This window comes from Hemicordylus capensis, chromosome 1, assembly GCF_027244095.1.
Source record: "Hemicordylus capensis ecotype Gifberg chromosome 1, rHemCap1.1.pri, whole genome shotgun sequence".
In the NCBI taxonomy this organism is placed as follows: Eukaryota; Metazoa; Chordata; class Lepidosauria; order Squamata; family Cordylidae; genus Hemicordylus; species Hemicordylus capensis.
The window spans coordinates 26,489,295-26,515,283 of record NC_069657.1 but is presented as its reverse complement, the minus strand read 5'-3'; the positions used below and the strand labels follow the sequence as shown (position 1 = coordinate 26,515,283).

Sequence of the window (25,989 nt, the reverse complement as noted above, 5' to 3'; positions counted from 1 at the left end):
ACCTCCCTGCAGCCCCGGTCAGCGTCGTACTGGAAGTGGCTGACACATGTGCTCATGTCAACCACTTCCAGTACAATTCTGCCCAGGGCTGCAGGGAGGTATGCAACAGCCCTGCAACAGCATATTTGGGGAGAGTGCCAGCAGAGGAAAAGCAGTGGGGAAGATAAGGGCACCCTTCCTGCCCCTTAAAGGCCCCCTCCACCTCGAAACCGGCTTGACTGCTGGACTTCCAAACCGGTTCATGCACATCCCTAGTCACAACCTTGCTAAAGCCAAGTGAGTCTGCGGCTGCTCAGTACCTGGATGGGAAGAGGCCATAGCTCAGGGTTAGAGTATCTGCTTAGCACATCGCATGTCTCAGGTTCAATCCGTGGTATTTCCAGGTGAGGCTGGGAAATACCCTATTTGAAACATCGAGAGAAACTGCCAATCAGCATAGACTATACTGAGCTAGATGGAGCAATGGTTTAGGAAGCTGCCATATACTGAACTTGCTCCCTTAACCTAGTTTTGGAGGTGAGCTGTGGAGGCAGGTTTGCCGCTGCACCACCGCCAGCAGGCAAGCAATTCCTGGTGGTTCTCATGCACAGGCGAAACCGGGCTGCGCTTCCTTTTGCCTGCACGTGAGAATATGTATGTAGGTTTGATTTATGTCATAGAAAAGAGACAGGAGAGAAATGTAGATGTGTGCCCCTTCAGAAGTAGGGATGCGCGGAACATTTTGACTTGAAATGGGCTGCTTCTAGTGTCTCGGGCGTGAAACAAAACAACCCAATTTCGATTGGAAACGTGTTGATGTTTCCAGCGCCATTTTGGAGGCCTGTTTCCCCCTTGCTGATTGGTTTTCTGGCACCAGACTGCGAGCCTATGGGAGTTTTGGAGAAAGGTTAAAAGTTTGTTTAAAATTGCCCGCTTGCCCATTTCTTTTGTGGGTTGGGTGGTAGGTAGCACCCATCATGCCCTACCATGCCCTACCACCCAACTCACTTTGGTGTCCCTAGGAGCTATCCATGGGGAACAATGGAGTGTTTTGACTTTCCCCATTGTTCCCTATTCCCATAACACATGAAACATTTTGAGTTTTCTTTCGTCGAAACAACCAGGTCGATTGCTGTTTCGATGAAAAATTTCGGCCATCTGCATTCTGTTTGAAGCTCAAAACAAAATGCAAAATCCATTTTGTGCACATCCCTATTCAAAAGCAAGGCTGGTGAGTACAAGGGGTGGGGCACCCACTCTGGAGTTCACTCCCTGGTAGGGTAGGGTTGTGAAGTTCAGAAAGAATCCCTGGGCACAACCATCAAAAGGGGGGACAAGATTTAAAAACACTCTTTTGACCAGGATTAGAAACAGTGCTTGGCAATGGAGCCTGGCAGCTGTATCACACATTTCCCCCTAAAATGTTCTTTTCACAGGAGAGGGTTAGCAGTGTTTCACCTCAAAACACACAATCAAGTATGCAAAACAGACATGACAGCAACACAAGGGCAGCTGAGAAATGAAAGAAATCTGCTTCGTGTTTTAAGCCCTGTTGGGTTTCTTCCTGCTACTTCACACAGGAGATACTTCCTGGGGGCTAAGAGGGGCCTTCACAAGACTGCAGGTGCTGTATTAGGTAATGCCTGTTCCAGAGAGTAGTGGGACCACTTTTAGGATAAAGGGGCTCTCTCCGTCCATATACTTCACAATTAAACCCAGATGCCCACTACCGCCCTAGCTAACTCTAGAGATGATCTTGTGTGGAGGAGAGCTGGTCTTGAGGTAGCAAGCATGACTTGTCGCCTGTGCTAAGCAGGGTCCACCCTGGTTGCTTTTGAATGGGAGACCACACACGAGCACTGTAAGAAATTCCCCTTAGGGGATGGAGCCGCTCTGGGAAAAGCACCTGCATGCTTGCATGCAGAAGGTTCCAAGTTCCCTCCCTGGCATCTCCAGATAGGGCTGAGAGAGAGTCCTGCCTGCAACCTTGGAGAAGCCGCTGCCAGTCTGTGAAGACAATACTGAGCTAGATAGACCAATGGTCTGATTTGGTATAAGGCAGCGTCCTATGTTCCTATGAGGGGAAGGGATTTACTGAGCCATATTGAGAGAGCCAACCTAGCCAGTCAGCAGCATTGGTACAAGAGAAAGAGTAAGGATATTTTTATTTATTTTATTTATTTAACATATTTTTATACCGCCCAAAACCTATGTCTCTAGGCGGATATGCGCTTTTAAAACACACTGACATCATGTAGCTACAATACCTGGAGAGAAGCACCAGAAAAATGAGTAAAATTCATCCAACCTTCCTGCTCATATTCCTGGATATTTTGTATCCAGAACCAACACTTTTTCTACATCCTGGACAGGATGTCCAATTCTAGACTGTCCAGGTCTGTCCTGGAGATGTGACTACCCTATGGATGGGGACAGTTAGGTTTTCTTCTCATGGTTTTTCAGAAAATAGCAGAAGCCTTTTTATGTTTTATTTCAAAAGGCTTTAGGGAGCCTACTTTCCAGTTTTGATTATTAGACAAGCTAGTTTTTAAATATATTGTTATGTTCACACAGAATTTATTGTAAACTGCCTTGAGGATCTGCTACAGTAAGACTGGAAAGATACACATTTGTGGGTGGGAAAGTAGTTCAACATTTTTTTTCCCTCCGATGAAGGGAGCCAAGGCTTTTGCATGACCCCCAAGAAATATGTGCGCTCAACAGTTTTAAGACAGTTGGAACACCAGGCTTGCTTGTGAGACCTTCTGAAATGGAGAGCATGTTGCCATAGGCGAGAGGCCTTTACATAATTTTCAACTGAATCACTTATTTTTAAAAGTGCACACGGCTGGAGTATTTTAAATGGCTGTCTCCAATGCACTACCTACTGACTTACCATCCAAAACTTCAATTAAATAACAGTTCAGAACATAATGAACTGAAAAATTTCACACTCTGAAGTGAGATAAGCATAAAGCAAGGATAGTGAGAGGATTAAGAAAGCATATTAGAAATAGACCAGCTGTTGGCTAGTGGGATTTGGCTGGCTTTTGACAGGAAGGAATTATACTGCAAACCTACAGAAAGGAACATGGACTACCATGTTCTGCTGTATGAAGAGAGTGGAGTAAGAGCTGCACTTGCAGAAAGACTTCTCTGGAGCTCAAGCAAAGGCTGGTCCCACACCTGAGTATGCATGGAGGAGAGTGATCATTGCCACTCTCCTCTCCCTTCAAACGAGATTTCTGGCTCTCAGAAATGTGTCCTTGAGAGCTATGCAACCCTCAGGGACATATTTCTGGAAGCCAAGAAATACATTTTGAAGAGCAGTGTGCCCATCAGGGACAATTTTATGGAAATCAAATGGTTCATCTGAGGGAGGGAAGCAGTGAAAATCACTCCCCCTCCCCCTCCATGCATGCTTGGCTGCAGACAAACCTTTGGCTGAGCTCCTCAGCACTCCCTTTGAAAGAGTGCAGCTTTTGCTCTGACCTCATAACACTGCAGAACATGTCGGCCATGACATTTAACCCACAGTACCTTTAAGATTACCATTTTATTTTATTTTATTTTATTTCTAAAGTATCATTCTGGTGTAGTTTTGGACTTGGACTAGAGAGATCAGAGTTCACATTTCTACATGATGTCCCTAGATTTCAGTGGGGCATACTCTCCCTCTCCTTCCCATCCCCATATGTGCATCTGCTTCATAATTAGTACAAAATGACCATTCTCAGCTTATTCGAACCTACTTGTTTCAGATAATTAGTCAAATAATTCTCTGCACAACTTAGGGACACACATATCAGGTGGTATATAAATATGATAAAACAAGCAAATAAAATAATCACATTTTTATGGTACTGATCATTGGGCCTACAGCGGCTAAATTTGCAAAGGTGTTTCAAAAGCTTTTAAGACAAAAAAACTACTATAAAATTTTATTGATGTTGTCCGAGGAATGGAAATTGGAAGGAATGTCCTCCACAGATTACTCCTAGGGATGTGCACAAACCGGTCCGGAGGCACACACAGGCAATACTTCTGGCCACTTCTGGCCAAGAACGGTGGAAAGGGCAGCAGGGAGGAACGCTGCTGCCGCATGGATTTTGCAAAAAATGGAGTGCCGGTGGGGGGAAAGCAGCAGGAGGAGTAAGTGCACCCTCCAAACCCTTAAAGATGCACCCCTGCAAGTGTCGAGCCACACCTCCACAGTTCCGTGCACATCAATAATTACTCCATGGAGAGGTTACAATTTGTTCATTGTTACCTGGACCCTAACCCTTTCCACTGTGCAGAAATGGCTGTTGTTTTACTCTAATCGTTTGCAGGTAAGGGGAAAAGGGGGGGGGGTTGATAACACACAGAAAGCTGTAAGTGCAACAATCCTATTGCCTATTTTCCATCTCTGGGGAGTATTGATTGCCAAAATTATAAGCATTCATCCCGAGATGGCACTGCTGGCCAAAATTTGTCAGCTTGACTTATGGAAGGAGACTGATGCAAACATTTAACTCATCACAAGATTTTGATAGATTAAACTTCCAAATTGCTGCAGCACTGGAGAGGAGAGGCGAGAAGTTGCACCCATTTTATTGTTGTGGAGAGTGTTTTATTGTTGGTGGACAGATTTTGCTTTACCATGCTCTCCCCACAGTATGTGTCTGCCTAACAAGCCTAACATGTTTGCTTAATGCAGAGCTCTGAGGAATATTTATTTATTTATTTATTTGATTTCTATACTGCCCTTCCAAAATGGCTCAGGGCAGTTTATCATAGGAAGCTGCCATATACTGAGTCAGACCATAGGTCCGTCTAGCTCAGTATTGTCTACACAGACTGGCAGCGGCTTCTCCAAGGCTGCAGGCAGGGATATCTCTCAGCCCTATCTTGGAGATGCCAGGGAAGGAACTTGGAGCCTAGATGCTCTTCCCAGAGCAGCTCCATCCCCTGAGGGGAATCTCTTCCAGTGCTCACACTTCTAGTCTCCCTTTCTTATGCAATCAGGGCGGATCCTGCTTAACTTAAAGGGACAAGTTATGCTTGCTACCACAAGACCAGCTCTCTTCTCATGAAGGTTTACATTAAAACAAAACTAAAATCAATTAACAATTAAAATCTAAAACTATAAAAACAACATAAAACCATTATTAAAACCATTAAAACAGTTTTTAAAATCCTGGAAAACCAGGCCGAACCTTTACAGTTTAATAACAGTTTAAAAACTCTGGAAGGCCAGGCTATGCCAGATTAACCCATTAGCAAAGGTAGCATTTGCTACAGGTCCTGCACTAAATGTTTGCATTGCAACTTGCAAGCTTTTCTCCTCTTCCACCCCTGGCTCTTGGAAATTTCTTGTCACGCTCTCTTTCCTTAGGATGTTAGATGAAATGCTGATGCCCATGTGCCACCACCCTGCCCCCGGTACCCTGAAAGGTGCTAATAGCCATATCCACTGTTTGCACATTGAAATAGTAGCTTTTTAAAAAGCTGATCCAAGGAAAAACCATCTGCTGTTAATATCAGAGCAAGATTTACTCTGGGGATGAATTTGATTAAGAATATTTGTTTTCATTTCATTTCATTCATGACTCAGTGAATTACTTTACTAGGCAAGTAAATTCTGTCTTAATATTTATGTGCATTTTTAAAATTTAGGGCCCCTTTATAACATACTCTAGAGGCCCCGCACTAGCTTAATCCGGCCCTGAGGCCAGGCCAAACAGATAGGTCTTAAGGGCTCTCCTGAAGGCCAATAATGAACTCAGATTACAGATTTCTGCTGGGAGTGCATTCCACAGCCCAGGAACAGATACAGAGAAGGCCCGCCTCTGAGTTGCCACTGCATGTGTTGGTGGTAAATGAAGACAGACCTCTTCAGCTGACCCCAACGTGCGACAGGGATCATGCAGAAGAAGGCGCTCTCTAAGGTAAGGTTATTATAAAGCCCTCAGTGGCTTGGCCCAAGCTATTTAAGAGAGCACCTTCTTTGTCATGAACCCCGTCACCTTTTAAGGTTCTCTGGAGAGGTTTGGTTACCATTGCCACTGGCTCGTTTGGTGGCAACTCGGGACTGGGTCCTCTCTGCAGCTGCGCCACCATGGCCCTGGAATATGCTCCCTGTTGAAATAAGAGCATCTCCTACTATGTTTGATTCTAGGAAAACCCTCAAGATGCACCTGTTTTTTCAGGATTTCAAGATATATGGATGTCAGTTTAGTATAGGTAGCATTTCACTTCTGACACCTAAAAATTTAGGTAAATAAGTGCTTAGAAATGTAAGATTCCTTTGTGTTCTGAAGACAATCCTGCTGAAATAGGTCTGGTCCAAGGACATACAGGAGTGGGGAAAGAACAGGGCTTCTCCTCTTCCACTCGTTTTTCCTTTTTCACAATGTGCACTCGATTTTTTTGCTTCACTTTCTTCCTCCTCCTGCAATCTTGGTCTCCACTCTCCATGCCTCACCTCCTGACCATCTATATTTCATTAAGATTTCTATACTGCCTTTTCAGGGCAAGTCATTCAGGGAAAACACACAGCTGAACATACAGTACATACCTATACAATGTTAATATAATTAAGAGCAGCAACACAAACTCATTAAACAGTGGGAGTAATTAAAATCCCTTCACAGCCAAGCTGAGATCGTGAATGCTTAAACTAAACACAAAACGAAAACGTTGTGGATTAAAACAAGCAATAAAAATCCCACTACAATCTAGAAGGCTAAGCAAATTAGGTAGGGTTTAAACTTGATGTTGAGAAGATAAAGCAAAGGATGCTAGGAGAACCTCATTTATGGTGGTGGTGGCGTGTACTATGGAAGATAACAGATCACATTCTGGTGTACTGTCACATATCCCTCCTCCTAGGGATTTGGGGTCTGATGTTCCCAGAAGGGCTTCAAAAATACAGTAGGAACATAGGAAGCTGCCATATAATGAGTCAGACCTTTGGTCTATCTAGCCCAGTATTGTCTTCACAGACTAATAGCAGCTTCTCCAAGGTTGCTGGCAGGAATCTATTTAAGCCCTATCTTGGAGAAGCCAGGAAGGGAACTTGAAACTTTCTGCTCTTCCCAGAGCAGCTCCATCCTGAGGGGAATATCTTACAGTACTTGCACTTCTAGTCTCCCATAAATATGCAACCAGGGTGGACCCTGCTTAGCTTAAGGGGACAAGTCATGCTTGCTACCACAAGACCAGCTCTCATGGAGAGTATGGAATAGCATGAAACTGAACATGCAGTTCAGTTTTGAACTGCTGCATGTCCATTGTATGTCTGTCCATTGCATGTACACTGAAAATTTCAGACACTGAGAGTCCATACAAATGGCCAAGCTGCCCCAGGATAAGCTACAAGCTACCTTTCTGCTAAGTAGACTTTTGCCACATATTGGGAGAAATGGTCATCAGTAATCAGTCTTGCTCTTGTCCGATATAGAGGCCCATTTACTTTGCATTAATTGTGGTGCCTTTGGCAGTGTAACTACAAAAGGAAGGCCAGTTTCCTCCTTTTCTTGGCCTATTAGATACAGTAATTCGGTTCCTTTCGTTGCCAACTGTTCAACAGCTCCTCTGACAGCCGAGCGGCATTCCTGCACTCATTTAATAGCTATTTATCATTCAGTAATCTGCCCATTTTCAAGAAGGAATAAAGTTAAGTGTTCCAGAAATTGGAAAAAATTGAAACTTGACCTTTATTAAGTGGGTTAATTGTCACCATCACAGCATGTACGAAATTAATGACCAAAAAGTAGATTTTCTGAGTTTCAGAAGACTAGGTTAATGTCCAAAAAAAAAGTATAAACTCTGACCTTTTTGACATATGCCAAAAGAAACAGCCACCTTAATAAATTACTACCTGTGTGCAATTATACTAAACCATCCCCAGCATGCAATCACTTAAATTAATTGCTGTAAGACACCCTGGCTCTATTTTAGATATTCGAGTTATTCTCAAGACTCCTTAGCAGCCTACAAGCTGCTGTGGGTTTGGAAGGCCAATTCACTTTTGAAGTGCAACATTTATTTAACATGTATTAAATATGAAACAGGAAAATGTACAAATAAGGAACCAAAAAAGTTTGAAGTATCACACAATGCAAATAAATAAAATAATACAAATATGAATAAAACCGGCAGTATAATTTCTCTGTGTAAACCGCCCTGAGCCATTTTTGGAAGGGCGGTATAGAAATCAAATTAATAATAATAATAATAATAATAATAATAATAATAATATAGCAGCCATTTGACTTGTTTTTTGCTTGTCCATGTGACTATGGGTACTTAGTAGTAATGAATTTTTATTTCAGGGCTTGACAAATTATTTTATTTTATTTATTACATTTAAATACTGCCCCATCCAAATGGCGGATACAGCCTCAAAAATAAAACCCACCGAGCAGTCCTTTAAAAATAATCATTACAAAACAATTTTAAAACAGTTTAAAACCATTAACAATTGAAACATTTAAAAGAGTTTAAAGACCTTGGGAAGCCAGGCCAAACAGATAGGTTTTAAGGGCTCTCCTGAAGGCCAACAATAAACTCAAGCTACGGATTTCTGCCGGGGGTGCATTCCACAGCCCAGGATCCGCTACAGAAAAGGCTCGCCTCTGAGTCACCACCAGACGTACCTGTGGTAACTAGAGACAGACCTCCTCAGATGACCTTAACGTGCAGTGGAGATCGTGCAGAAGACGACACTCTTTAAGGTAACCCAGACCTAAGCTGTTCAGGGCTTTAAAGGTAATATCCAACACTTTGTATTTTGCCTGGAAACATACCGGTAGCCAGTGCAACTGTTTTAAAACAGGCATAATATCAGTCAGAAGGGTGGCTGGAAGGAAGATGGCTGTGGGGGAAAGGAGGCTTCTTATCTGGCTTCTATGCTCCACTCTCCTCTGGGTGGGGAAGAGTCTGGCCAAGGCTTTTTCTTTGCTCTTGCCCTCCTTGCTGTAGCCTGTTTGCTATTAGGGGCTGAATTCACTCTAATTGTGTTCAGATTATATACTCTGCACCTGGCCAAACTGCCTGATTGGTGTGGGTGTGAAACACACCCATTGGGCTTCTGAGATCTTGGCCTTTATTAGAGTGGACTGCAGCCAGAGGCGCAGCCGCTGGCCTCCTGCAGGCGGCTGCCAAATATAGCTGGCCTTTGGAGGCGACCTTTGTAGGTGGGACTGAGGGCTGGGGCCAACATACTAACTTGAACAGCTAGAGAAGATTCTTGCTCACTTCACTGTTGGTGAGATTGGGTCGAAGTAGTTATGTGTTTGGGTTCATCTAGAGATGGGGAGACAGGGGACGCCTTGGTTGAATGTGGGGCAACTATTCCAGTGGTGGTGGGGAATAGAAGAAATAACGCTGGCAGGTCAGCTGGCCGTTCGAGGGGAAGGGTAGCAATAGCAATAGCAATAGCACTTACATTTATATACCGCTCTATAGCCAGAGCTCTCTAAGCGGTTTACAATGATTTAGCATATTGCCCCCAACATTCTGGGTACTCATTTTACCAACCTCGGAAGGATGGAAGGCTGAGTCAACCTTGAGCCCCTGGTCAGGATCGAACTTGTAACCTTCTGGTTACAGGGCGGCAGTTTTACCACTGCGCCACCAGGGGTAGTCAGAAATTTAATAGCTATCTCCCCTTCCGGCTGTCCTACCAGCTCTATGACCTCGGGGAGCACTGCCAATAACCCACATAGCCTTACCTTGCTCCTCTGCAATGCCAGGTCGGTCCAAAATAAACCCGAGGTCATCCATGATTTGATTATGGATGAAGGAGCTGACCTGGTGTGTATCACTGAGACTTGGTTGGGAGAGGCTGGTCGCCCAGTCTGGTCCCAGCTACTTCCTCCAGGGTATGCTGTAGAGGAGCACGTGAGGGTACGTGGGCGGGGAGGTGGAGTGGCTGTTGTCTATAAGGATAACATCTCCCTTATCAGGGTCCCTGTCGAGGTATCTGACCATATTGAATGGTGTGAAACCAACATTAACCAGGTAGTGGTCCATCCATGACAATGGGGAAATGACTGGATCCCCCACCCACAGAACACCCCCCTGATCCAAACAAAAGACCAAATTGAGTGTGTGGCCGGCAACATGTTTTGATTCAGAAACTAATTGGGATAGGCCCATAGTTGTCATGGCCACTATGAACTTCTGAGCTGCACCAGAGAAGCCAGCCGTAAAGTGGATCTTGAAGTCCCTCAACACCAAAAGTCTAGGAGTCTCCAACACCAACTCCACAACCAGCTCCGTCAGTTCAGTTAGGAAGTCAGTTGGGCAGTGGGATGGACAGTATACTAACATCTTGGATCAGGGTGGATTACATTATTACAAACTATAACATTGACGTGTCCCTGTGTGTCACTCACTACAACTGTATCAAATTTGGTTCAAATCGGTTAGACAGTCCTCAAGTTCCTCACTTGCACCTCAAAAGTTCACATGTCCACAATCTTGGATCGGGGTGAATGACATCATCATAAACTACACTGTTGAGGTGTCCCTATGTGTCCCTACCATTGTACCTGATTTGGTTCATACTGGTCCATGTATTGCAAAGTTGATTTTGGGCGGGGGGGACACGGACACACACACAGTTCCCGATGATATCATAAGCGTACTGGAAAATAGGCTAGAAATGAGGTCAACAAGCCAGCTAGATAGTCTTTGGCATGAGACGGGGCATCCCTTTTGCTTCCCCAACAGAAGACAACTTGTTGGACTGATGGAAAGATTTAGTGTAATCCGAATAGTAAAGTAGGCATGAATGGACATCGAGAGTGTGTATTCGTCTCTAAGGGTGTCAAAGGATTAATGAAGGAGGTAGGCAAAATAATATCTTGGTTAAGGTGAAAATTGGAGACCACCTTGGGGCACAATGAAGTATCGGAATGAAGGACTACCTTGTCAGGGTAAAGCTTGATATGCGGTGAATCTGCTCTTAAAGCAGGAAGCTCACTGACCTGCTTTGCTGACATGATGGCAATCAGAAAGGCAGTTTTTAAGGAAAGGCTCCTCAGGGATGAAGGGCATCTCAGTCAAGGAGGATTGGGCTAGCGACAGACTCCATCGTTCATTAGGTTTTTGTATAGAAGGATAAAGGTTGTTAATCTCCTTAAGGAATCTCTTAGAGTCTGGTTGTATGAAGACTGAATGGCTGTTGCATGCAAGGTGGTGTGTGAAGATAGCAGCCAAGTAAACCTTGAGCAAGGTGTTGGAAAGACCCAATCTTTTAAGAGACGTCAGATATCGGAGAATCTGCCAGATGGAGGCAGAACACGGATTGTAGTACTTTGAGGTCACATAAGAGGTATAGTTGCACATGTAGTTTATTCTGGTGGATTCCTTCCTTTCATTAAGAAGGATCTCATCTAGTAATTTATCCTCCAAGCTGTAAGGTTGAGGGTTCCTAGACTATGATGGAGAATGTGTCCAGATTCTTGGGAGAGGACTTGTCAATGTGGGAGACGATGCTGCTGCCCCTTGCATCAGTAAGGTGGGAAACCAAGTGCAGTAAGGTGGGAAACCATGGCTGTCTGGGCCACACAGGAGAATACAGTGAGCCCGCTCCTGGAGAATTTTGCTTGTGACCTTTGACATCATTGGAAAGGGGGGCAACAAATAGAAGAGATGGTCTTTCCAAAGTATCTGAAAAGTGTCCCCCATGGACGTCTTTCCTGCTCCCGCTCTTGAGCAAATATGTTTGCATTTCCTCTTGGTCTGAGTAGCAAACAAGTCTACAAGGGGAGTGCTACAGAGGTGGAAGATGTCCTAGAGGACTTTGCTGTTCAGCTCCCACTCATGCTGTGATAATAAGCATGAATTGTCCCCTTTGCGAAGCAGGTTCTGCCCAAGTTTGCATTTGAATGGGAAACTAAATGTAAGATACTCCTTTTAGGGGACAGGGACGCTCTGGGAAGAGCACCTGCATGCTTGCATGCAGGTGGCCCCAAATTCCCTCCCTGGCATCTCCAAGACAGGGCTGAGAGAGACTCCTGCCTGCAACCTTGGAGAAGCCGCTGCCAGTCCGTGTAGACAATACTGAGCTTGATTGTCCTATGGTCTGACTCAGTATATGGCAGCTTCCTATGTTCCTATGAAATTGTGAGATCCTGGCTTGAGTCTGCCACCGTGTTTTTGACCCCCATTTTGTGGAGAGCAACCAGAAGGATGCAATTATTCAGACACCACTCCTACAGTTGAAGTACCAGCTTGTTCAGAGACCTGGAGATTGTGCCGCCCTGATTATTTATATATGCTGATCACAACAGTGGGCTCCCAACCCTGAAGAGAAGCGTCCATGGTGAGGGTTACCAATGAGGATTGAAGATGGAAGGCAACACCATGAGAGAGGGAATGAGGGGCCTTCCACCAAATGAAGGGAGTGTAGACCATGGGATGGCATTGTCAGCTAACTGCTCTGCTTGTCCAGGTTTGGCCAGAAGATGGAGAGGAACCAGCTCTGCAGTTGGAGCATTTTCAGGCAAGCATGGGAGACAGTTGTTGTGCAGGAGGCCATCAAACCCAAAAGGCACTGAATGGTGTGAGCTCTTTCTTTGAAAGAGTTTTGAAAGACATAATTCAGGTTGGTAATGGAGGTTGTCCATCCAGAAGATAAGTGTGCTTTGAATCCTTATCTAATGTGTGCTGTCAAATCAGTTTCGACTCCTGGTGTCCACAGAGCCCTGTGGTTTTCTTTGGTAGAATACAGAAGGGGTTTACCATTACCATCTCCCGTGCAATATGATATGATGTCTTCCAGCATCTTCCTATATTGCTACTGCCCGATATAGGTGTTTCCCATAGCCTGGGAAACATTCCAGTGGGGATTCAAACCGGCAACCTTCTGCTTGTTAGTCAAGCATTCTGCCACTTAAGGTGACTAGGACAGCACCAATAAACGGTATCTGGGGCTGCAGCATTAGGTTTGACTTTTTCAAGTTGACAGACAAGCCCAAATCTGTTAGGAGAGACAGAGTGTAGTGAAAAGAGGAAGTTATTGCATCTGCCCGTTATCAACCAATCATCTAAAAAAGGGTTTATTGAAATACCCTGCGTCAGACGCGGGGTGTGTGTCTGGGGCTACGCTCGCAGCCCCTGATTCGTGGCGGCCTGGGTTCTTTGAACCCATTCACCCAATGGTGGCTCCACCCCTGACCCAGCGCCTTGGCCATCTCAGTTACTTGCATGCTATAAGATCTGGTCTCCTCCATGAGAGAAGTGGAAGGTAGTGCAGCCACATGCTCATCCAGCGATGGGTCAAGCGAGTTTTCTGTCTGGACTGAGTTCTTGTCGGAGGAAGAGGAAGAATTATACGATCCTTTAGATTGAATGAGCTGTGTAGAAGATTGAGGAGAATTCAGAGGTTGTTCCACTTCCTGCGTTGGTGCTGAGGGAACAGAAACAAAGTGGGGGAGGTGGAGCTGCAGGTACAGCAGGTTGTTTAAAAGGTGACTTGGAGTTGGGAAAAGTCTCCTTGGTCTCAGGTGTTGGTTGGTTGATTGATTAAGTGCTGTCAAGTCAGTGTCGACTCTTATTGACCACATAGATAGATTCTCTCCAGGTTGATATGTCTTCAACTTAGCTTTTAAGGTCTTTCAGTGGTGCATTCATTGCTGTCGTAATTGAGTCCATCCACCTTGCTGCGGGTCGTCTTCTCTTTCCTTCAACTTTCCCCAGCATTATGGACTTCTCAAGGGAGCTGGGTCTTCACATAATGTGTCCAAAGTATGATAGCCTGGTCATTTGTGCCTTGAGTGAAAATTTTGGATTGATTTGTTCTATGATCTATTTGTTTCTTTTCCTGGCTGTTGATGAAGGAAAAACAGGTTTGGCTGATTCTGACCTGTGTATGTCAGCAGGTGGCAATATGAATGTAATAACCATATTTGGGTTATTCCGTTCGCACACAGTTAATATGTTACTGTATTCAATGAAACTGTGAACTAGTTCTCTGATTGGCCACTGATACTATGCTCTGTGATTGAATTTGCTCTGCGATCTCTGAATTTCCAGGAAATGGTGTAAAGGGCAGGCCTCCACTCATTGAGCTGATCATAGGTGGGATTTTTCCCACGTCAGTTGCGGGCTCGTCTAGGATGGTATCCTCAAAAGTCTTCTCCAACACCAAAGTTCAAAACTGTCAAAACTTTCTCTCTCTTGCCTCTTCAAAATTCAGCTTTCACATCCATAGAGTGTCACAGGAAAAATTTCCAGACGCTTGTGCTGACTGACCAAGTTTGGACAGAAAACTGATAGAAACCAGCTTTCACATCTTCAAATGTGCAGAATGTACTACTGTACTGCAGAACGCCATGAGGACCAAGAGTCATTGAATGAGTTGAGCCGGCTGTGACAGACATTGTCTGAATTAGTGGATCACGTCTCTGATACACTCGTGCCATTCTTTGGGTAAGTAAGCTTTCCTGGTCTCTGTGTTCAAGATTGCTCCAGTGTTATTGATGATATGCACTGGTTTTAGATGGGACTTTTTCCAATTGACTTGGATCCCCACGTCTTGGAGAAGATTTAAACATACAGTGTCTGAGAATGTAACTCTTCTTGGTCTTTGAACGTCAGGAGCCAATCATCTACGTACAGGTAGATTGTTATACCCTGCATCCTCAGATGGGCCACCACAACAGCCACACACTTGGTAAATATTCTTGGGGCGGTAGAAAGTCAGAAGGGTAAGACCTTGTATTGATATACTTGTTCGCCTACGGTAAATCTTAAATACTTCCTATGTTGCTCCCTTATGCCAAGATGTAAGTACACATCTTTCAGATCCAGCGTTGCAAGCCAATTATCTTGATAGAGAAGTGGTAGGATCTCTTGCAATGCAATCATGTGAAATTTCCTTACATGGACAAACTTGTGCAGGTACGGCAGATCCATGATGGGGCGGATCCTGCCATCCCTCTTCAGGATCTGGAAATAACGGGAGTAAATATCCTCCCATCTGTGTGCCCACCACACATGGATGATTGCACCCTTTTATAACACCTCCTTCACTTCCTCCTGTAATGACAGGGATGGTTGAGTGAATTTCATCCCTGAAAAGTATGAGGCCGTTTTGAACTCTATGGCGTATCCCAAGGATATGATCTTCAGGACCCAGTGGTCTGATGTTTTGTGGTGCCATGCAGAGGCATGGAGTGCCAGCATGATAGAATCATGAGCTGGTGGAAGGGATGGGATTGTTAGGCTGGTGCAGTTGCTCACTTGCTAAGATATTAATGCCCAGGTGGTGGGAAGGGGAGGGGTGCAGAACCAACGGTGGGCGGTCCTGTTCCTCAAAGATGCTTCTGAGGCTCTGCCTGTTTCGTGTGCTGTGATTGGGTGATTTTACCTTTTCCTTGATAGGAGCGCTTATATGGGTGGTATTGTTTTTTTGAAATCAGGCGCTCCTGTTGTCTGAATGAGGGCTTCTGTCTGGAGTAAGAGCGATATTTTGCCCCATAAGAAGTCAAAGTTGAGGTGGTAAAAGTCTTTGCAGTAAACCTGGACTTCTTTAATTGCTCCATTGTGGAGTCGGTTGCCTCACTGAAAAGGCCCGTACCATCAAAGGGCAAACCCTCAATCTTCTCTTTCATATCACCCTGGAGAGAAGTGGAGCGAAGCCAAGCATGCCTCCGTAGTGAGATCCATGCAGTCATTAAAAAAAGACACTAATTCGACCAGATGTTATGCTGTGCTTAACTGTTGAGTGAGCACAGCTGATTTATCCAAGGTTTGTTGGTATCTCCTTTTAAACTCCTCAGGTGACAGTGTCTAAGTCATTTTGAAGGGTTTCCCACAGGCCATGATTATACTTAGCTGTGCAGGCCGAATAATTTGCTATCTTGATTGATAGACATGACGTGGAGTAGATCTTCCTCCCTAAGAGATCCAACATTCTTCTCTCTTTATTTGCAGGAGTTGTGTGGCTCCTCCCAGATATTCCCAAGGTGATGCAGTCGATGACCAGCAAGTTAGGAGCAGGATGCTTTAGCAGGTAGGTATTGTCCTTTTCTTGGACATTGATAGAGGGTGGCACATCGTTAGGGGGATCTGTCAAACTGTCCTGATTGTCTGGATCCCATTCGAGGTCGGAGGAGCCATGATGGTCCAAAGGAGAACCAGCTGGTGAAAGTGGTGTGTACATTTGAGTCTCAAAAGTAGTCTTCACAGGTGGTGAAGGTTGAGAATGTGTTTGACTCCCCACATCCAAGCACAGATGTTTTGGTAGTGGTGGGGCTGTCTGTGTCATCGTAGACTCCCAAGGCACAGGCATCGGAGTAGCCACAGAAGTTAGCATAACAGGCCTGCTCGATAAAGCAGGTGCATCCCCACTCGCCAAGGTGTTGACTACCAAAAAAGAAGAAAGGGGATGGTCTTCCTTCCTGATAGTGATATGGAATGCCAGGAGAGGAGGCTCCCAAAGCAGCCATAGCAAGTGTTGAACCCGCAGTCGAAGTATGAGAAAAACTGTGGGAGTGCCTGACGGTCCCTCTAAGTGGTCAGCGGACAGGGTACAAGAAGATGGCTGGTCTATTAAACAAACAGGGACAGATCTAGTTGTGATCCATTGGCATTTGCATAGTTATGATCCATTGACGCTTGTCGGGAGAAACCTTTTGAATGTGGATGTAGGAGGAGTGCTGGAGGACGAGTCTAAGATCGACAGTAACGTAAAGGCAGTGGAGGGCTCCAATCCGGTACCTCTGTCCTAATCCTCTTCATCAACATTGAAAGTCAGCATCGGTATCTGACATCAAGGCGATACTTGGCTCTATACCAACAGCTCAGGTATATGCAGCATTGACATCACAGTTGGAAATCGAAGAGCAGAAGCAACCGGTGTCAATAGTGCATCTTGGTGTCTATCAGCAGGCATCAAAGGTGCAGAGGAATTAATCGGTGACAGAGATTGAGTCCTCGGTGTCAACCACGTCGGAGTTAAAGGGCAGTCAGTGTTGAGAGGCTCATGTGGTTTTGATGGTTCAGGAGACATTTTCGAAGATGAAGAAGTTGACGCTGAAGGGCCGATATTGAGGGTAACTGACTTCGAGGGCCGTACACGTTCAGACATCAGCTGCTGTAGATCCGATGGCTACTGTGTGCATTCTTTGGCTAGATCTATAGTTTTAGACTTCTGTTTTGGAGATGATGGGTTAGCCTCCGAGGCCGACCGTTTGGTTTTGGACTTTAATTGTTTTCAAGTCGAGCCTGTACCCAAAGGTGGCTTAGGACTCCTAAAAGCTGTAGACACCGAAGTTTGGAAAACTTTGGTGTTGAGGCTGTCTTTGATGGTGATTTCGACATTGACGTCTAAGGGTGGGGCTTAGCCGGAATCAAGGGACTTAACACCTCATCATATAAGATGGTGTGAAGCCTCAGAGCCCAATTTTTGCAAGTCTGTTTAGAGAAAGACAGATGTATCTTGCAAGCAGAAATGTGTTCCTCTCCAAGGCAGATGAGACAGAAATCATGGAGGTCTTTAGAGGGGTGTTTAGCATTACATCCCTCGCACTTCTTAAAGCTCCATTTCTCCTCAGCCATAACAATAAAATAATCAAAAGCAAAGTCCATTCCGAAGGTCAATAACAACAAAGTTGTCTGGAAGCCAAAAAACACAAGTCAAATAACCAAAATAACAGGCTAGTGGTTTTTTTTAAAAAAGTTGAACTCAACTAAGAAAAAACTCTGAAGAACTTTACCTGACAAGGAGCAACAGACCGAGGTCCGAATGCAACAGCAGTCGGAAAAGAACTGAGCAATATGGTGCCAGCCGAGCCTTTAAATAGCATGCTGTGGGCTTGGAGCCCATGCTCAGTCCCCACGACCAGCTGAAGCATTCTACCATGAAGGTCCTGAGCAGTTGCAGAACCCCATTCTTATGGGTCTTGATGGATCTTGATCCCTGGGATCAAGATCCATCAAGACCCATAAGAATGGGTTCTTCCTGCACGCCTCATAACATAACATTAAAGTTGTGCCATCGAGTCGATGGCAACTCCTGGTGACCACAAAGGCAACTGTTCAAAAACTCGGAATGCTGTACAGGGGGAACAAAAATGCACCAGCAAGCTTTACACCTCTAGCTCTTCTCATGCACAGCACTTGTCTGCAGAGGCAAGCTCTGAACCTGGGAAGGCTTTAAGACAAGTAACAGGGTATGTACCTGATCTAAACTGATCTTCTCAGGGACAGAGGCTAAAGAACTGAGTCAGACAGAGGTGGCGAGCAATGATGTTCTAAACTGTCCGGAAAAATTAAAAATTAACAAATGGCCAGGGCCTGATGGCATCCACCCAAGAGTCCTTAAAGAACTCATCTGTGAAATTGCTGACCTCCTTTCAAAAATATATAACTTATCCGTACAGTCCTATAGCAGAAGAGTGGAAAGTAGCCAATATAACACTGATTTTCAAAAAGGGATCCAGGAAATTTCAGGCAGATTAGGTTAACATTTGTTGCAGGCAAATTGGTGTGAAGCACAAGAACTTAAGAAAGCCCTGCTGGATCAGGCCCAAGGCCTATCTAGTCCAGCATGCTGTTTCACACAGTGGCCCAACAGATGCCTCTGGAAAGTCCACAAGCAAGAGCATGCCTTCTCTCTTGCTGTTGCTCCCCTACAACTAGTATTCAGAGGCATAGTGCTTCTGAGGCTGAAGGTGGCCCATAGGCACCAAACTAGTAGCCATTGATAGACCTGTCCTCCATGCATTTGTCTAAGCTCCTTTTAAAGCCATCCAGGCTGGTGACTGTCACCACATCTTGTGGAAGATAATTCCATAGGTTGGTTATGCATTGTGTGAAAAAGTACTTCTTTTTGTCGGTCCTCCATTTCCTGATCTTCAGTTTCATGGGATGGCCCTTGGTTCTAGGGTTGTGTGTAAGAGAGATTTCTCTCTGTCCACTCTCTTTACTCCATGCATAATTGTATATAATGCTGTCATGTCTCCTCTTAGTCACCTCTTTACTAAACTAAAGAGCCCCAGATGCTGTAGCCTTGCCTTATAAGGAAGGTGTTCCAGGCCCCTGAACATCTTGGTTGTCCTCTTCTGTACTTTTTCCAGTTCTACAATGTCCTTCTTAAGATATGGTGACCCGATCTGTACACACTACTCCAGTTGTGGCTACATGATAATTTGTATAAAGGCATAATAATATTAGCATTCTTATTTTCAATCTCCTTCCTAAGGATCCCTAGCATGGAATTGGCCTTTTTCACAGCTACCCTGCAGTGAGTCAACACTTTCAATGAGCTGTCTACCACAACCCCAAGATCCCTCTCCTGGTCAGTCACTGACAGCTCAAACCCCCATCAGCAGATATGTGAAATTGGGGTGGTGGTGGTTGCCCCAATATTCATCAGTTGCAGGGGAGTAACAGTAGGAGAGAGGGCATGCCCCCAGCGCTTGCTTTTGGGCTTCCCAGAGGCATATGGTGGGCCACTGTGTGAAACAGGATGCTGGACTAGATAGGCCTTGGGCCAGCAGGGCTTTTATTAAGTTAGGAATACAGGAAGCTGCCTTCTACCGAGTCAGACCATTGGTCCATCTAGCTCAGTATTGTCTACAAAGAATGGCAGTGTCTTTTCCAAGGTTACAGATAAGAGTCTCTCTCAGCTCTATCTTGGAGATGCCAGGGAGGAAACCTGGAACCTTATGCATGCAAGTGTTCTTCCCAGAGCAGCTCCATCCCCAAAGGGGAATATCTCACATTGCTCACACATATGATCTCCCATTCAAATGCAAACCAGGATGAATTCCTGCTTAAGATATGGGACAATTCATGCTTGTTACCACAAGACCAACTCTCGTGTTCTTATGAAGGGCTACTATTAACCACTACAGTAGCCATAAATATTAGGCCTGTGCAATAGTGGAATTCCAGTATTTGACTGATACTGGGATTATCAGAAATATTGGAATTACTTCTGATACAGTATAGGAAAGCCTATATTGTATCAGAATTATTGCAAGTAATGTTCCACATTGGAACACATCAGAAATATCAGGAAAATTCTCCCATAGAGGTAAAACGGGAAATAGGACAACAATCATAAATCAGGAATGGCTGGGTAAAGGGTTCTGAAATTGAGCATATGTATAGGACAAGTTGACAGTGTATTTAATTTATATGCATTTGGTTTAAATTGACAAGAGTATTTAATTTGAAGTGAATCAGTGCATTTGTTGGTTTTTCAAGGAATTAAAAATTTCTTTAAAAAACTTCAAAGAAGTCCTATACATAGCTTGTTTCATGGCAGAAAGATACAAAAACGTCTGGAGCTGAACCCACCCACCCTCCCTCTGGACCTTCATGTGGCAAAATCTGCCATTTATCTTCACACAAAAAGGGGAACACCAGCCCACTTTTGTGCCACCCGTTTATATTTCCAGAATGGCTGGTCATAAGAGTTCTGAAACCGGGCACAGATGTAGGACAGGATGGCACGACTGTGTTTTTAATTTTAAGAAAATTGGTCACTCACTTGATTTTTAGTGTTTTTATATATAAAAATCCCATAAAATGACTTGTTTCATAGCAGAACACTTCAGGAACCTAAGACACCCCCCCCCCAACACACACACCCATCACTGCACCCTCATGTGGAAGAATCTACCCTTTTGTCTTCAGGAAAAAAAGGGCTCATATCCCACTTTTCCACCCCTTTTTTAAGACAGTGAGGCTGTTAATACAGGCAGCCAAACCCAGGCTTCAGCCACCCTGCCTGGGTTTGGCTGCCCATGTGAAGCACTACCTGCCCCATTAGCCCATTTTTAACCTGGACTAAAGGGCGTGAGTGCACCCTGTACTCCAGGTATGCAGAGGGGTGTGTGTGTTTGTGTGTGTTCGGGTTCCATGCAGCCCGAGCACACAGTTTGTGCCTAGAGCACCCAACTCATGGGGGAATCCCCCAATGTACCTAAGCATGCAGCTGTGGATCACCAAGTATTTTTCAGAGGAAATCAAATTTTCTGCATCAAAATTCTAGGTTGGGGTCTGGAACAGAAACTGCTTTGGTAGTCCTTGTAGAAGATTTATTTCCAGAGGTGGAGAGGGGAGTATGACCCTTGCTTATTTCTTCTAGACTTCTTCACAGGTTTTCATATGCTTGATCATCAAAACTTCTGAGGCCATCTTAAAGGATAGGGAAATGGTGGCACTCCTATCCAATAGCTCTATTCCTACCTAATGGGAGAGCTCCAGAGGGCAACAGCTCCACTACACTCTGGCAAGTAGGTAGGAAGAAGGGCACAGGATTACAGAATTCTTCTTGTTCTTACCTTCTTTATGTGCAGCTGTTCTGGGATACTGTCCATTGTTTTGGAGTGCAGGCTGATCATAATGACAACACCCAGCTCTATTTTGCCAGATTCAATAGCAACTGAACTTCCTTGAATCACTATCTGGATGTATTGGAGGAGGACTAACAGACAGTGGGGTAGGGGGGGGTGAGGGTGAGCTCACATTATCACCTTTCCCCTAAAATTGCATGTAGGCAGACAGGAGTGGTTAAGGCCTACACAACATAAGGCCTGGGGGCCAGAATCGGCCTACAGTGACTATTATACTGGCCCCCAGGTATCCTGAAGCAACATAGGAGCTGGAAACTGCCTTATAGCGCCATGCTGTGCATGATTTCTCAGAAATATGCTCCATGGTGTGCCCAGTGAGGCTTACTCCCATGTAAGCATGCCTAGCATGGCAGCCTGAAAGCAACAATAATTTAGGGAGAGGAAAGGACTTGGCATTTGTTTGGGGCTGGCATGCACTCTAGGGGGCCACTGATTGAGCCCTATTCTCTGGCCACTATCCTTGATTGAAACCATGGTTCCATTGACAGAGGGAACAGATTCACAAGTAACTAATCATATTTTTAATTTTAATATAATAATGTGCTAAAAATTGACCTCGGCCCCTGCATGCCAAGTTGTGGATGGTTCCGGCCCACCAGGGCATTTGAGTTGTGTAGCCCTCTCTGCATGTTCTTTGGATTTACCCTCAAGATCATACTCTCTCTGATAGATCAAGGATGCAACCTTGATACATCCTGGACCCAGCTTCACTTCTGTGTAGGAGCTAGTTATAGTCTAGGGTTCCTTTTAATCATTTAAAACAGCTGCTTCTCTCCTTCAACTATAAAGATTTGCCAATATTAGTCATGCCCTAATAACGTATTCGAGTACTGTTATGTGCTTCACAAGGTGCTGTCCCTGAAGATTATTCGGAAGCGACAGTTAGTGGGGAACCTCTTGCCCACCTGCTGATAACTGTTCTGTATAGCAAGCATACTAGCGAAATACTTGCTCAGCTGCACTGGCTTCCAAGTCTGATTCACGAGAACGCTGTTACCTATAAAGTTCTGCATTGTCTGGGAGAGCATATTCTTCAAGTCCTCCTTGTGAATCTCTCCAAGCTACATAAGCTGGCTCTACGTGCCACCTTTTTTCTGAAATTCAGATATTGTGGTGCTTGTCTCTTTCTTGTAGCACCATTTATTATGGAATAATCTGTCCAGGATGCCTGTGAGGTTTTCAGCACTTAAGCCCTGCACTGAAAAATGCAGTAGTCTCCATTGCAGTTTTCAGTGATATCTTTGATTTATTGTTTTCCAGTTTTAACTGCACTGCTTTTGTATTTGTGATGTTAATGTTTAATTTGTACATCACTAGAGCAGAAAAGCAGTCAAGGTTACTTTTTAAAAGAAAAGAAAAGCCAGAACCTCTCGATACTCTGCAAGACAATAAGCCAAAATTCTAGACAAAAGTTCTGCGAGACCAAGTATGTAAATTTAACAAACTGGCATCATTTATTCTGCTACTGCTAATCCTGGAAAATGTAATGGAACTATGCAATATACTAAAGTTATATCCACAAAAAACAAATTCTACTGACCCTCTTCTGACTTTAGAGACTTCACAAGAGACTGTAAAGCCATACACTCTTTGAAGACTAAATCCTTTTATATACTAAACTGAACCCATATAACTGGTAAGAGCCTCATCCACAGTCACATAGGTTATGGAGTCAAGACTTGCAGAAATGATATAAAGAGATGTTCTGCCGAAAGCCAGGAGACCTCAAACTTTGGTCCTCAGATATTTTTGGGACTACAACTCCCATCAACTCTAGCCACAATGACCAAATTATTATTTGACTGGGAATGATGGGAGTTGTAGTTCAACATTTGGAAGCTGAGATTTGAGAATCCTTGGCCTAATTTTCAGCTGCATAGGAGAGCTTCTGTAGGATTGGTCAGACAATCTCAATGAATACACAACTCATTTGCACCCAAGCGTCACTGAAGAGTGCCCTGTGGACTAGTGAGTTTCAGAAATTCACAGTTTCTGGAATTTTGGAGATTTTTGCACACTTTTTTCTAGTGACCTGAATGAAAACCAGATGAAATTCTACAAGTGTAGTCAAAAGCATATACAGTGGTGTGTGTTTTTTTAAAACAAGAACAAAAAATTATTTCAGCTCAATAGTTTTCTACTTAAAACCGGCTGGGACTGTGGCTCAAAACCTACTGTCCCAGTGTTCATGAGGGCAAAAAATACTATTACTCAGCACCTCCACTCCACCCACAGTCCCATTCTAAAATTAAAAAATAATTTACAAGGCATACTGACCAATGTTTGCGGTCATGGAAAATTAATGAAAGTAGCAGACACAAATTAATCAAGTTTTAATTTTAATATTTTTTTTTTTTAGTCAAAAGTGTAGCTTTGAAAATCTCTAGCTATTTGTGAAAATCTGAAAAAGCTGGGGAGCAAACTCACTTTGAACAACATGGTTTTAAAGCTGTGGGCTGGGTGATCTTCTTCCAACCTTTTCATCACCATTTCCAAAGTTGGAAATAAAATGGTGTCATTTTAAAATTAAAAAAAGTCAAGCCTTTTTCAAAAAATTAAAGTGGAGGATGTTAACATAGTTGCGCACTTTGATTTTAAGAAAAAAGAAGTTCCTTGTACAGTAAACCAAACCACAAAATAAACCAAAATTCTTAGAAACCACTGTAATTAGTATATAATTTGCATTCTTATCAACCGTTGAAATCTAATGAAAATAAGGTTGCCACCTTACCTTTTTTGGGAGCCACATGCCTGGCTCTACACATGCTTAATCTTAAGTCTCCCAACTTTTCAAACTTTCTATCCACTCTTTATGCTGTCCTGTTTCTGTTCTGCACTCATGCTCAATACCTTTGCCCCTTCCTTGGGCAATATGTAGAAAATATGCTTTGAATTTAAGAACCCAGAGAACACAAAACAGAAAGACAGCAGATAAAGCTGAACTCTTCCCCAGGAAGTAAACACCTTTTCCCAATCAAAGGCTGCACAATCCTCCTGAAGATATTTCCACTTTTTCCCTTCCCAACCCCCCGTTTTCCAAAAGCAAGATGGCAATCTTAACAGAAAAGGGATGCTAAATCTTTTAAATAACTTAAAAATCTTATTTTTTTTTCTTATTATAAAGCAGCAAAAAAACATTTTCCTCTGTGGAAAGAAATGTTAGGAAACACACCAATGTAAATCACTGTTTGAAGAAAAAAACAACAAACACCTGCTAGTTTTCAATTCACAATAAAGTCAAAACTATTTTAGAGCTATTCTTTAACCTCATCAGTACTGTCTGAAGAAGATTCTTTGGCATCTTCAGTCTCTCTGTTAATCTCTTCTTGATTTAAGTTTTCATTTTCTGATTTGGTCCCATTAAGCAAAGAATTGTCACCATTCACAAATCCGTTCTCAGAAACGTCTGCACCAATCGCTTCCTCAATCTTTAAGTCCTCTTGCTCTTCTGTCTCTTCCTCTAAGTTTCTCAGGACAATTGGGAGTCTCGAGTCTGCCACAGTGTTCTCTAGCAAAGCAATATTACTCTCTTCATACTTGGGGAGGAGAGCTCCTTCTGCCATTTGTTTGCTGTAGTATTCTCTGTTGGCAGCTGCACTCTTGACTGCTTTCTCCAAAATTTCTTTCTCACCTAGACGCAATTTAATAGCCATGGTTGCGTGACAGGTAAGGTCATGCGTTTCCAAAAAGGATTTATCCTCCTAAAAGAACAAGGGGGAAACCAAAATTGAATTAAACAAAATCTAAACATAACTTGGGGCTTTTAACCATGTACTTCTGTAAAACAGCCTATGTCACGAGGATATGTTGTATTACACCATCACAGATCTTGATGCTTTACAGTATAAAGCAGAGGATGAACACAAGCAAATCTGGTTAATAAATACTTAAACTTTGTGGCAGTTAGGAATAGAATCAGGAACTGCAAGTGGGTGGGAAAGAGCAAGCGAGGGTGTGCGTGCATGTGCAAGCATAGAACAAGGGAGATTTGGAGTAGGGAGAGTGACAGAAGAAAAGGTGCCACCTTGTATTTGTTCTGGTGGAATAATCCAGGTGTAAGGAGCAGCAAGGAGAAACGGCAGAGCAGTTTAACACTCATCTTGAGTCATGAAATTTTACTAACTAGTAGGACTTTACTCCAAGTAATCCCATTGGTTACATTTTATTTATTTATCAGCAGAGAGCTTATTCCAAAGTCCTGGGGCAGCCACAGAAAAAGCCCGGTCCTGGGTCGGCACCAAACGTGCTGGTGGCAACCGTAACCGAATCTCTCCAGAAGATCGTAACAGGCAGCAGGGATTATGACTATTTGAGGAACTCTCTCAAATAGCCTGGACTGAAGCCATTAAGGGCTTTATAGGTAATAAATAACCAGCACTTTGTATTTCACCTGGAAACGTACTGGCAGCCAGTGCAGTTCTTTTAGAACCGGTGTTATGTGCTCCCTTTGTGTTGTCCCAGAGACCAATCTGGCTGCCGCATTCTGTACCAATTGTAGTTTCTGGACTACATACAAAGGCAGCCCCATATAGAGCACATTACAGTAGTCAAGCCTGGAGGTTACCAGCATATGTACCACTGTTTTAAGGTCATTCACCTCTAGAAATGTACATAGCTTATGTATCAACTGAAACTGATAAAA

The 25,989-nt window shown here is 43.9% G+C and overlaps 1 protein-coding gene across 1 annotated transcript in view; it reads right to left on the bottom strand.

Annotated features, from left to right (window-relative positions):
- Positions 1-23,673: 23,673 nt before the first annotated feature.
- The window catches only part of SETD3 (SET domain containing 3, actin histidine methyltransferase), a 72,488-nt gene continuing 70,172 nt past the window's right edge, over positions 23,674-25,989 (bottom strand). The window contains exon 13 of the mRNA XM_053282936.1: positions 23,674-25,048. Within this exon, the coding sequence (XP_053138911.1) occupies positions 24,602-25,048 (447 nt within the window). The 3' untranslated portion in view covers positions 23,674-24,601. The remainder of the gene's footprint in view (positions 25,049-25,989) is intronic.